This window comes from Pelmatolapia mariae, linkage group LG6 (genome assembly GCF_036321145.2).
Source record: "Pelmatolapia mariae isolate MD_Pm_ZW linkage group LG6, Pm_UMD_F_2, whole genome shotgun sequence".
Classification (NCBI taxonomy): domain Eukaryota; kingdom Metazoa; phylum Chordata; class Actinopteri; order Cichliformes; family Cichlidae; genus Pelmatolapia; species Pelmatolapia mariae.
In genome coordinates, this window is record NC_086232.1 from 42,446,186 (window position 1) to 42,458,766 (window position 12,581).

Here is a 12,581-nt window from a genome sequence, read left to right on the forward strand (position 1 = left end):
ATTACCACTCCTGCAACCTGACTCGCTAGGACAATCCCTCTCAGTCCCAGTCACTGATCCTCCGTGGCTATTATTTACTTAAGTCTTTGTCCGCTTCGTATTCTGTTATTCCAAAATAAATATCCTTGTAAATAGTTACTTTGCGTGTGTTTGGCGTCTGCATTTGGGTCCTTTCTTTGGGTGAACCTCTGGTTCATGACATTTAGTTATTAGCCTTTATTTTGATATAAGCCAAAAAATATCCAGTTTATCTTAATAAACCTGCTGCTCCTGATGAGCACCCTGCTTAGCTGGAGGGTTCAAGCTTGGTTCTAACACACTTACAGAATATGTATTCAATCAAAAAAATCTCATTTCACTTTATTGGTAGATCAGTTTCCACGTCTCCTTTAATAAGCTATGGGACAGTAACTCTTAATGTTTAATGCATCCAGAGCTCTAATTTTAGAAACAAACAGCATCACACTTGGGGGTAAAACAAAACAAAAAAAAACATACTATACTTGAAATTAAAATGTTGAGGTTTTGGATTATTATGTAATCAGCTGGGGGAGTATTTGTTCACTTTCTCTTTATGTTACTATCATGTATTGGAGTGTAAACTAAATACAGGCTTAAGAAACTGAGAACAAACCTCTCATTTGAGTTGATGAAGTCCAAAGTACAAAAGGTCCACAACAGAAAGGAAATGAAACCCAAAACTCCAAGAAGATGATACAAAGACGGAGACTCAGAGGAAGGGCTGGGCTATTTATACACGTGTGAGGTAATCAGTGAAGCAGAAGCAGGAGGGACAGAAGACACATGTGAGAGTAATCACACAGGTGAAGTCGATCAAAGTGCATTAGAAATGAGGGGAAGTAAAGAGCAGTGCGAGACACAGGAAACGACGAACTACCAAAACAAAACAGGAAATGAATACCAAACAGAGGAATCACAGGAGGAAATGCAAAGCAAAATTTAACAAGAACTAAGAAACATGTAACTACAACTAACAACAACTTAAGTACAAAGAAACCATAAAGACACCAAACAGAGAGCGCCTAAAATTAAAGCGGATGTAAAATTTACTTTAGATTGTCACAATCTGGGTGGAGACCTGTTAGGTGAGTGTAAGTTTCACTACAACTCTATAAGGAGAAGTGATTCTCGTGGACTGTGGAGGGACAGATGGATGCAGATTATCTCATTGGTCCTAGAAACTCAAAAGGCCCAGCTAGGGTTTGTGACGCTCATACACAGTGGCGGTCCTAGCCTGTTTGGCGCCCCGGGCGAACACGCCCTCTGGCGCGCCCCCCCCCCCCCCCCCCCAAACACACACACACGCACGCACACACACATATATGACCCTATATATGAAGAGAGAGAGAGCATGCATAGTATGCAAACGGCTACCAAACAGACATCATAATTCGTCATACAATGAGAACAGGACAAATCAACAATTGACTAATTAATATTATAATATTGTATATATTGTTTGGAGTTTAGTCTCTTACTGTTACTATTTTTACCATTTCTTCTTGGAGGAACTGTAACCCACATAATTTCCTTAGGGATTAAGAAAGTATTCTGATTCTTAATGTTTTAGGATACGTGACCTGCCATTATCCAATGACACATCTGCTTACCTGTATCTTTTGCTCGTTTCTCCTTGTAGGAGCCATAATTAAATGTATTGAATTTTAATGATCACTGGGTTTTCATTTGTTTGGTTGCTATGGTGATGTGTAACGGGAGTCACGTGGGTGCTAGCGGTGACATTAAGAGGACGTTGTCAGTCTGTCTTTCACTGGTTTGATTTTGACAGAGAGGAGGGCTGGGTAGCCGTAGTTTTTGTTGACCGCAGCACAACGAGTTTCCCCTTGTTGCATTAGAGCTGTGATGTTTTAAGAGTTTGAATCGCGAGCCGATCACATTGCTCTGTAAACTTTTCAAGCACTTTAATAAACAAGCAAGCAATTCCACCTCTCGCATTATTGCGTACAGTTGACAGCGCGTCAGGCAAATAGGCAGGCTCCATCCCCGGCCTCTAGCGACTGTGGAAGTCGCTACACTCCTCTTCTTTCTCTTTTTTTTAAACTTTAAAAACGGGTTGTGTGTGAGACTTTAAATCAACAAAATATAAAATATACATTTTAAATTGTTATTGATCCCTTTACCCCTGGTCCTAAAGTGTATATTTATTTTCTTACTCTTCTTATATTTATTGATCGTTTACTTGCACTGCTGTAACTGGAGCCTCGTCGTCTCGTCTCTCTATATACTGGACTGTATGTAGCGGAGATGACAATAAAGTTTACTTTGACTTCAGCAGCGCGCAGGCGCACCGAGGGCTCTCGCGCTCACTTTTCGCGTATAGAATTTTGAAAAAACATCGGTGCAAATTATAAGTCTGTATCATGATGTCTGCTGTTTTCCTGTTTGTTGGTTTGTTTTTATTATGTTTTATTTTGCGAGTTGGTTATTAGACGCTGCTCCAGCCACCCAGAGAATCCCCCGCCGCCCCGCCCTCTCCTCCCTGTGCCGCAAGCAGCAGGCACACCTCGCAAACGGAGGGCGCCCTTACTCCCAGCAAATGGGCGATAGGCACCGATCGGTTTTCTATGCCATTCCCAATATGCGCTGGCATGATGTCGGGGCAGCATGAGTACGAGCATTTTTTTTTTTTTTGCCGATGCCCGTGATGCCGCCCCCCACCACGATGCCGCCCCGGGCAACCGCCCGTGTTGCCCGTATCTAAAACCGCTACTGCTCATACATATAACAGATGTTTTATATTAAAGATATAAAAGGACAGATTTGGTAATTAAATTTCCACCTAATTCAAAATCATCCAAGGCTAAAGTCAGCTTGGCTGGATAGTTTGAAGTTATTCAACCATTTCATTTAATCACCTTTTTTTTTTTTTTTTTAACTTTTTTGTTAGTTGTACTTCAGCTTGACATTGAGTCCTGCAGCGTGCTTTATAAAGATTAGTTGTTGAGCGGCCTGGTGCAGCCACCACCTTCCTGCACCAAGTCCCGTCCTACAGGGCGATCGTTTTGGCTCTCAGGTCAGCGTCACTGACCTTAATGGCAGCTGTTTCCTGTGCACAATCTTGGAGCTCTGTGTGAAGAAGCTGTGCTGAGCTACATACTGTGTGACAAAGCTCAGTGAAGGTGACACCATGATGAAGACTGGGGTAGGAAAAGAGAATCATTTCAGGCTGAGAATCATTTTTAGGCTCTCCTACTGGGGCTGTTTCCTGATTGAGGTTCAGCCTAAAATACGACCAAAATTGTTTTTCTTGTTCTCTAAAAACCTCCATAATGAATTTACTGTTTCATGATATAAATTCCTTATATACAAAACAGTATGGCCACGTTCACCACGTGGCTGTGGCTAATGGAAGACAGTTTTCATATACCTGTTTCATATGGTTTGCTTATACAATCTGATAAAGATAGGCACACATTTTTTTTTTTTCATGACTGCGATCTAGCTAGCTAGTCAAGATACATGAAAAGTGTGAGAAACACAATATACTTGATTAGCGTCATAAATACACATTTTTAAATGATAAATGACCAATTTTGCAGATGTAGATCCCAGACTTCACCCGACTATTTGATTAGTTCATATGGTAGTTATGTTGTCTTGGAAACAGATGTTGATGCTGAATGAGAGACACTGAGGCAAAAACACTTGATGTGGGACTCTAACCAACAGGTGGCGTCGCTCTGCTGCTCGTTATAGAATTGGTTTGATTATTTTCATGAAGAAAATAAAGATAAAAAAGAAAATTTATTATCATAATTAAAAATTACAACATTGCCACTAGGTGTAAATGTGCGAGTGAATGTGAGTGCGAATGGTTGTCTGTCCCTGTATGTTAGCCCTGCGACAGACTGGCGACCTGTCCAGGGCGTACCCTGCCTCTCGCCCTATGATAGCTGGGATAGGCTCCAGCGCCCCCCGCGACCCTGAAAAGGATAAGCGGAAGCGAATGGATGGATGGAAAAATTACAACATGTTTGTTAGTTTTCTTACAAGCGCTTTCAGCAAATATGAATTTGCTGTCACACACACTTCACAATCCGAGCCTTTACAGTGATTTGGGGGTAGTGTGAAATAGATGGCAAAGGATATCTGTGCTTGTATTGATTGTGGCACATGTTACATGAAGGGTTAGTTAGTAATGGGGAGAATTTAACAATTCAGTTCAACAAAAGTTGAGAGTGGAGATTTTTTAGCTGTGAGTCATCACCTGTGCACCGTTACTGCTACTACTGAAGAGCTTTCATGCGAAACAATCAATATGTTTAGCTTACAATTAAACAAAGGGGATTGTGACAATATTAACATATTAAAGGGCGGATATAGAAATAGAGGGCTTGTAATAATAGTGTGTCTCAAAGAAAGGCCTCACACTTAATTCTAGCTAAATAATTTTAAATTACATTCATCCAGTGAGTAAAAGCCTTGCCATCAGGTAATTAGCTAAATTGAAAAACCTACAGTATGCTATGTGAGCAGCACAAAAGGTTGCAAGTAAGGAGCAAAGAGCTAATTACAGGTGAGGACAGAAAAAAGATGACAATGATCTCACCTTCTGGTCGTGACTGTAAGCTAAGGCCCAGTCCTCTTCAGTGGGGTGGAATAAAAGGCTCAGGACGTAGAAATTGAGGCGGTACTTCTGGTAACTGGCTCCCTCATCAGTGCTGATGAGTACGCTGCTCTCAAACTCCGGATCTGTCAACACCATAATCTGAGAGTGGGGAGGGGGAGAAAGGGAAAAGGATGAGGAGGAGGGCGTGCACACACGTGAAGGATAAAGGTGTGCATTTTTGAAGATGGGAGAAGAAAGGATTTAAAGGGCAAATTTTGTGCAAAGAGGTGGAAAGATGGGGAGATGAGAGGAGGTGGAAGAGAGACGTTAGTGTCAGCAGAATAGACTCGGCATTTTGGCACACGTCAGGCTTATGCTTGGCAAACAGCTCTGGAATATTTCCAGCTTCATTTCTTGACTGTGACTGTTGCACTTGCGTTGCCATAGTTCTGCAGGTTTTCTGAGGCGGCGCCTCGGCATTTTCATCGTCTCGTTCCAAAATAGAAGGTTGCTCGCAGCAGCAAAGAGGGAAGTGGCATCTAAACCAAAACACAACCACATTCGAGCACGTAGGTGGCATCAGAAAAATTGATCATTAGAATGACTTGTCCAAATAGATTACAGTAAGGTGACGCCACTTGTGGTCTAGCTGCAATTAAGTGCCGTAGAAACAAGTGATTGAGCAGCCATGCATAAATCTGCACATACAGTGTGTTATTTTGGTTATCAGTCGGTGCTTTAGCATGTCATTTTTCCTTCCAATAAAACTCTAATTTCAAATTTAACAGCTCCACAGTAGTAGAAGCCCTAATTTCATGCTTGGAATATTTCTACCAGAGCTATCACAGTTATTACAGTATTCAATAAGAACAGGGATTCCACAATGCATATTTCTTTCAGCTAATGACATTTGGAGTCTTTGTGGGAGCAGATAAAATGTTCACAGGAATTCCTCCTTGAATAAAAAGGTGTTAGCATAGATGTAGCATTTAAAAGGGATGGTACTATTTTGACTCATAGAATCTGAAATGAATCCATTATCAGTTTGGTTTACTTTTATATAAACAGGGATTTAAATGATTCCACACAAATAAATAAATAAATAAATAAATAAATAAATAAATAAATAAAGGTGTTTTGTTGTATGCTTCACTTTTAGGGTAACTAATCTTTATCTTAGAATCTTGATCAATACACACTTCATCACAGGATAGGTGTGGATGCTCTAACAGCCATAACATTAACACCATGCAGAGTTCTGCTGGGAAATCTGGGTTTTTGCATTGGTGTGGATTGCTAATTTGATACGTACAGCCCACCTAAACATTACTGTGCTGATGGCAACAGTGCTCCCATGAAAACAAAGAGCCTGTGGGGTCTGAGGCATCATTCTGTAACCCACGGGACCCACTGAAAGCATTCACACAGGTATCGGGGGTGTTTCAACAGTACAATGAAGATGAAGAAAATATTGTGCAGCTGATTTTTAATGTTAATACTGTTTGCTTGGCTGCGAAGCATGCTGCTAATATGTAAAGCAGCATGCAAGTCTTTGTAATATTTATTATTTCTCGACCGAACAGTTTGGAGTAAATGTTTTATAGCTCACCTTTAAGAAACAGCTGCTAATTCGTTAACACCCACACAGTAAAATTGAACTGGTAAGACCCATCTTATTTTTCTTACCAAATCCTGATGAAAACACTGTTTGCCTGACTGCTAGCTCTTCTGCTTACATAGCCTCTCAGCTAATTGCTTATTGGTCCTGTTGGTCACCTGGTTCTGAAAGCTGCCCCGTGTTGCAGCTGGAAATGGGGTTAATAGGCCAATCTGTGCTCCACAAAAGTAAAAAATAAAAAGGAAAAATGAGCTTGAAACCAATCTACCGTGTTTCTCGTTAGAATTGAAACATAAGGTAGTGCAGCTCTGAATGTTTCTCTCTCAGTGTTTAGTCTATTATCTGGCTTAAACTACAACGCCCACACCTCCAGTATAATTGTGTGGTGGAACGGTGGGTAGCAATGGCGCTCACAGCCCAAACGGCAGTTTTCTCTCGTCAATTCCATTTGAATTGGAAAAACAACAGCACATTTGTCACTGACAGAAATGCTAGCCTTCTTTCCAGAGCTTTAACCAGGAACCCTCCCCGGTGGTGATTTAGATAAATTGTTTTTCATTAAGCACCAATAAACAGGCAGCACTTTCTCAATCTGGGTTTCTCATTGGCCCGGGCTCGCCAATCTTGCCATTCATTACCTGTCACTGTCTAATGCCAAGGCCTCCTGATATCTGCAACAGTCTTTGGGGCTTGTCGGATGTAATTTACAGTTTTTAAGCAGTAATCATATTTCATCATGTTGCTGTGAGCAGCAGAGTCTGTTTTACATTTTCAGTCACCTGTCAGGACTTTCAGTTAAAGGAAAGAAAAGCCTGTCTGAACATATTGTATGTCTCATACAAAAATCTACCCTCGTTTAGTTCGAGCTTTGAACTGAGCGACGAGCGTCACGTATTCTTGCTACAACTATAGCTTTCAATTGCAGCATTTTAGGTCATCTTTCCTGTAGCCTTGATTCAGAGAGGCTCACGACGGGCCTCTCATTTTATCGGGAACCGGTCGCAGAAAGCATTTTCACATTTCTATTACTCACTATTACACCTTGTAAGTGCAAAAACAACCACATTACTTCCCAACCTCAGACATTATCGTAACAAGCCCTTTCTGTCTGTCGCCTCTGCAATTAGAAAGAACCCAGAACCAATTCAAAGCCAATACAAAGGCGGGAAATGGAACAGCAGCCAATTTCTCTCCTGCCTACTAAAACAATCAGCCTCAAACAATAATTATTCACTTCCAAAATCCACAGTGACCGATAGCATTAGCGAGAGGTGATTAAGATTTCCCTCACAGCATCCACTCGGCCTCGGTGAGGAAGTGGGCGAGTGAGGAGGGTAACAAAACGAAATCGATAAAGGTCGGAGGGATAACCTTTGTGTTTTATCAGCCTGCCGTTGAGCTGTGCATGGGCTACGGCACCAAGACGGAAGCCAGCAGCTGTCGGATGATGAGATGTGGAGGTATGGATCAGAGAGGGAGGAAAAGAGACTCTCTGCAGCAAATGAATCGCATCACGCCAGATCAATTGAGCTTAGTCTTTCTTTGACGGGAGGGTTTAACACAGTTGTCGCAGCAGTATGCTCATTAAGCATGGATCAGGACTTAATCGCCAACATTTAGCTATCATGTTTTCACTGTCTCGCTTCCTCAATGGCATTTTAACAGTGCATGTCCTTATTTTTAATTTAACGTAATCCATGAGCCGTTCGATCAAGGATTTAGCACATGGTGAGCATCAGAATACAGCCAAGAAGATTCATGGCAGCTGTCAATTTCGGCGATCTGCACTAAATGTCATTACCATCATTCAAATCTATAATGTGACTTTGTAAAAGGTCACAGCTTCACCTTATTTCTAAAACAATGTAAGCACAAAAGAAAAAAACAAAAGCAGTTAACATATAATGGCGCCTTTATTGTGGTAGAAGGAATATCTCAGAGAGCAGCAGACGATTGTATCTTACAGTGACTGATTGGGCACCCAGACGGCTCTTTTTATAGAACACGGGCAGACATTAAACACGACGACTCGGATGCAAGAGGCAAAAGATAAATAAAGCAAGTGTTCAGGCAAACTTTCATACATGCACAACAGTAAACCAAAATAATTAGGCCATAGATGAGGTCGAAGAGGCAATCAGCCCACAGGCAGAACGGAAACTGGGAAAACATTTGGATTATTGCTAGATTTTGGCCAACGTACGCCGTTACAAACGTGCATTAAAAAAAACAATGACTAATAGCAGTTGTTTACACGAGTACACGTGTTATTTTTTCTTTTTCTCACATAAGCCGAATAACACAAAGTGTGTCACATCAGCAACCTGAGAGAGAGAGAACCTGAGGGACTACGTTTCTGCTATGCCCTTGATGTGGAATTAAATTTTCTCCACATAAAAAGAGGGAGGAGGAGTGAGTCATGAGGAGCAATCAGCATCGGCTATGATCTGTTCCTCACCTTAACGTGGTTTAGCTCAACAGTCTTGGAGAGCCTATTAACTCCCATGGCACGCAAACGTATTCAGGGTCAGTACCTTGGCTCGGCCCTGGCAAAGTGAGGCTGATGAGCCCGAGCACCTCCACAACAATAAGCACGTTCTCCACAAAGCCTGTAGTCACGCTTTGGTTTCCGTAAGTCAGTTTGTGCCGTACGTGAGTCTAACCAAGTAGGCCAATGTAGACAAAAGGATTGTTTCCAAGGATACGTAATCATATTGTTGGGAAAATCTCAGTTCTGACTAAACTTACTTTGAATTGACTGTTTAAATGTTTTAAAGAAAGATTTTTCAATTCTACGGTCTCGGTGGTCCTTGATGGCGTTTAAAGAAGCCTTTGTGAATATTTTATAGCGACAACTGATCTAACATATAAACACTGTGACAGTGTGAAACCTACAGAGAGTTCTCAACTCGACGTGCAACCTTTGAATTCTAAAGTCAGTATTATTATGACTGTTATTAAGGCCAAACCCTTCCTGTTTAGGTTTAACGTTCTTAACAATGTTCTCAGCTGCAGGAGGCAGCCCACCAGCAAACAGCTGACTTATAATATTTACCTTATAATATAAAGTACCTTCAGATGACTAGTGATGATAGTGCATTGATGCTCTTTAGATAAAATTCAGTTCTATGTGAAGTTCTACATGCATAATCATTAGACAGCCTATGTAAAAGAGACCTTACATAATTGAACCACACTTTCTGTTGATGTCTTTACTTTGAATTTCACATCTTAGATGAAAAATAATCTAAAATGTTATTCTTCATACTGTAACAGTTGCAAAAAGGCAGTAGGACTCTTGTACAATACTATTAACAATAATAAACAAAATAATCACTCACATAATACATACTTTAACTATCTGTCTAATGTTGCAGTTAGAAGTTACTGACGGATTAATGGATTTGCTTTTGTGCTTGCTCATGCTAAACCGCGACTCCAAAGAGTGACTTGTTATTCCAACTAACAGCCCGTCGAGCTCCACGTAAACAGCATTATTGTCCCCGGCCATAAATACCAGATAAACAGATCATCTTACTGCTTTCAAACTTTATTTTTGCCATATGCATACGATAGTTGCCGCGTCGTGCCCGAGAGAGCTGGGTCGATATACATTTACGTACAGAATACTGTAAATTGACTGAAAACACATGGATTCAGAAACAGCTCTGGTTCCCTTTAGGCTTCAGGTTGAAGAGTAGACTCTGTAGCTTTGCTGCTTGGAGCACACTCTTGGCTACGATTCCACTTGCCTATCAAATTTCTGCTTGGAGCACCAGATGCATGATGTTCAACACATGAGGGAATATCAGAGTTGCAGCCTGATGCTAAAGGTTTTGGATCTCAATATAAAAGTGTAGGGATTTAAAATCCCTCCTGTTTGACAGACATGACCTGTAACCCTAAAGATAGAACAATGACCAAAACCCTAAATGATTGGGTATTAATTAGCACATTTCATTTTAGCTGGAGTTAGACAGATGGATAGAAAAACAAATTCGTAGATTATCAGAAAACAATAAAAATCAATAATTGACAGAACTCTCTGGCAAATTAAAAACATTGGCAGATGGTTGGCAGCTGGCAGTGGTCATGGGTTTGTTTTTTGGGGGCTTGAAATTCTTAAAATATTATAAGAAATATTCTTATAGAGCAAGGACTCACTGTACATAGTCTGTATATTAGTTAGGAAACTATTTTATCCACACGCAAACTCACATAAGATTTTCAATTTGAGATGCCATTCGAATAACCTGTTACCTAGTATTCTATTTAATACCTCAACTTGTAAACACAGCATTTAGCAACAAGCACTGATTTAATCCTATCTGTAAAAGCCACAGAGTTATGTCATATAAACCAGGCAGCTGCTCCAAAGATAAATACTGTTTTCATTTACCAAACAGACCTGTTCTGTCTGTATTCTGTCTCTGTCAATAAACCTCAAGACTTTCTGCCTCAAAATGAGCTGATTCACTTAAAACTATGATTTGTCAAGTTCAATACAGATTTTTAACCTCCAAACATCCATCATACAACCAATTATGATGGTACCTTTCAGATTGCATCTCCTCAAAGTTCTTCTGTTATAATATTCCCATTTGGGTTTGCCAAATAGCGGTAGATATGGCCCTAACCCTACCAGGTCTAAACAGGTCCTGGACAGTCTTCAGGCGACCTGCACGTTAAGCTGTTAAGCAATAAATTATCATCCGGTTAGATTCAAAATGTGACCATGATGTGTTTAAATTCCCTGCAGATCAGCTTATTTAACAAAGTGCACAACACACACAGCTCGGTGGTCTCAGTTCTACATCAGTCTCTAAGCTGCAGTCAGGTACTTAAATCTACAGTAAATATGAGTGCAACAACTGGGATATTGTAGTTGTAGTTATAGAAATCATAATACATATTTTAACTAGTGTCAATATAAACATGATATTTCTTCATGGGAGTAAAGGATTTGATAGTTTATTTATTCAGAGTTTTGCGTTGTAGTGATGAAAAAGTCTGAATTTCATATTTGTTCTAAATAAATCATCTTTGAGTCTCAGTGCCCTTTTCTTATTGGCTTTTCCTAAAATATGTGCTTTGAAAACAAAAGCCAAACCAAGAAATAAAGTAATCGTGCCAATTAAGATGTTCTTACTAAAATTTCTCTTAAGTTCCACTGACAGTGAGCTGAAACCAAATTAAAACGGGCAAAATAGACATTACTAGAGTTGTTTGGTGAACAGAAATGGTTTTCTCTGAAAAGAAGGCTCTCAGGAGAGCAGACTGATGAGTATGACATGACTCATGTTGTACTGATGGAATTAGGCCTGTGCAAATGTAATCATACCCAATTCATTAAAGGAAAACATGTCAAAGCATTTCCACCAATGCAACTTTTTGTGATAAATGAACATCTCACCTTTCTCTTGTTAGACGGACAGACGTATAAGTAACTTAGGACAGTCTTGGATCCAACTTTGTCATTCATTCTCTCATATGTGGAGCCGTAATCGGTGGATCTGAAAGAGAAAAAGCCGTCGGAAGCGTGAAAACACTGCTGTGGATAACCCCACTGAAAATTTGAATGCGTGAGTAAACAAACAGATGAAGGATTCCTGGGACATTGAGCAATTTGTGTCAAATAAATTTTATTTGCAAGTGATGAAAAAGAATGCGATATCACACGCAATGGTAACACAACATACAGGATAAAGGCCGGTACGGCACTCTATATAGCTGCTCTGTGCTGGACCGAAACCTCTGGCAATAGAACAAGAGAAGGTTAACCAATCATCTATAGCTGCCAACGAAAATGAACCATTCAAAAACGTCTAGGGACCTGGCACTGTAAATAATTAATTCTCTCCTGATGACTACTATGAAATAAAATATGACGAGTGCAAAAACATGTGGATGTTCCTGAACCCTCCAGCTTTAATAATTTAACAGTGGGAATGAGCCTGTTAGCCAGCCTAGTCCCTAGAAACTCCACATGAATCCATCATCACTAGTAACTACCAAATCTGCCTTCAAGTAGCATATTACAGCTTTTACAGCCCTGTTCTGGCTTTTTCTTTTTTTTTTCGTGGGAGCTATATTCATACACCCCGGATTTCTCTCTGTGGGGAAAGGAGCACCCACACACCTCTGTGGCATATCTCCCGTTTGGATTTGCAGTCTACTTCAAGTTGTCATGTGGAAAGTGAAGATGATACCTATTTCCAGATTCTTTCCTTTTGTAGTCCAGCTTGTGTTCCTTCAGCGGGAACGGGCTTTCAAGGAAATTGCAAAGAGATGTCTCTCATTCTAATTCATCTCAGAATGCCTGAGAGTCACAGCAGTTGCTATGATTACAAAGCACAATAATGAGTCAGACGG

The 12,581-nt window shown here is 40.4% G+C and overlaps 1 protein-coding gene across 2 annotated transcripts in view; it reads right to left on the reverse strand.

Moving 5' to 3' along the window:
- sorcs3a (sortilin related VPS10 domain containing receptor 3a) overlaps positions 1–12,581 on the reverse strand; it is a 240,046-nt gene that overhangs the window by 103,892 nt on the left and 123,573 nt on the right. For both annotated transcript variants that reach the window (XM_063477027.1, XM_063477028.1), the window contains exons 3-4: positions 11,623–11,722; positions 4,592–4,750 (exon numbers count right to left, since the gene is read on the reverse strand). In XM_063477027.1, the coding sequence (XP_063333097.1) occupies positions 4,592–4,750; positions 11,623–11,722 (259 nt within the window). The remainder of the gene's footprint in view (positions 1–4,591; positions 4,751–11,622; positions 11,723–12,581) is intronic.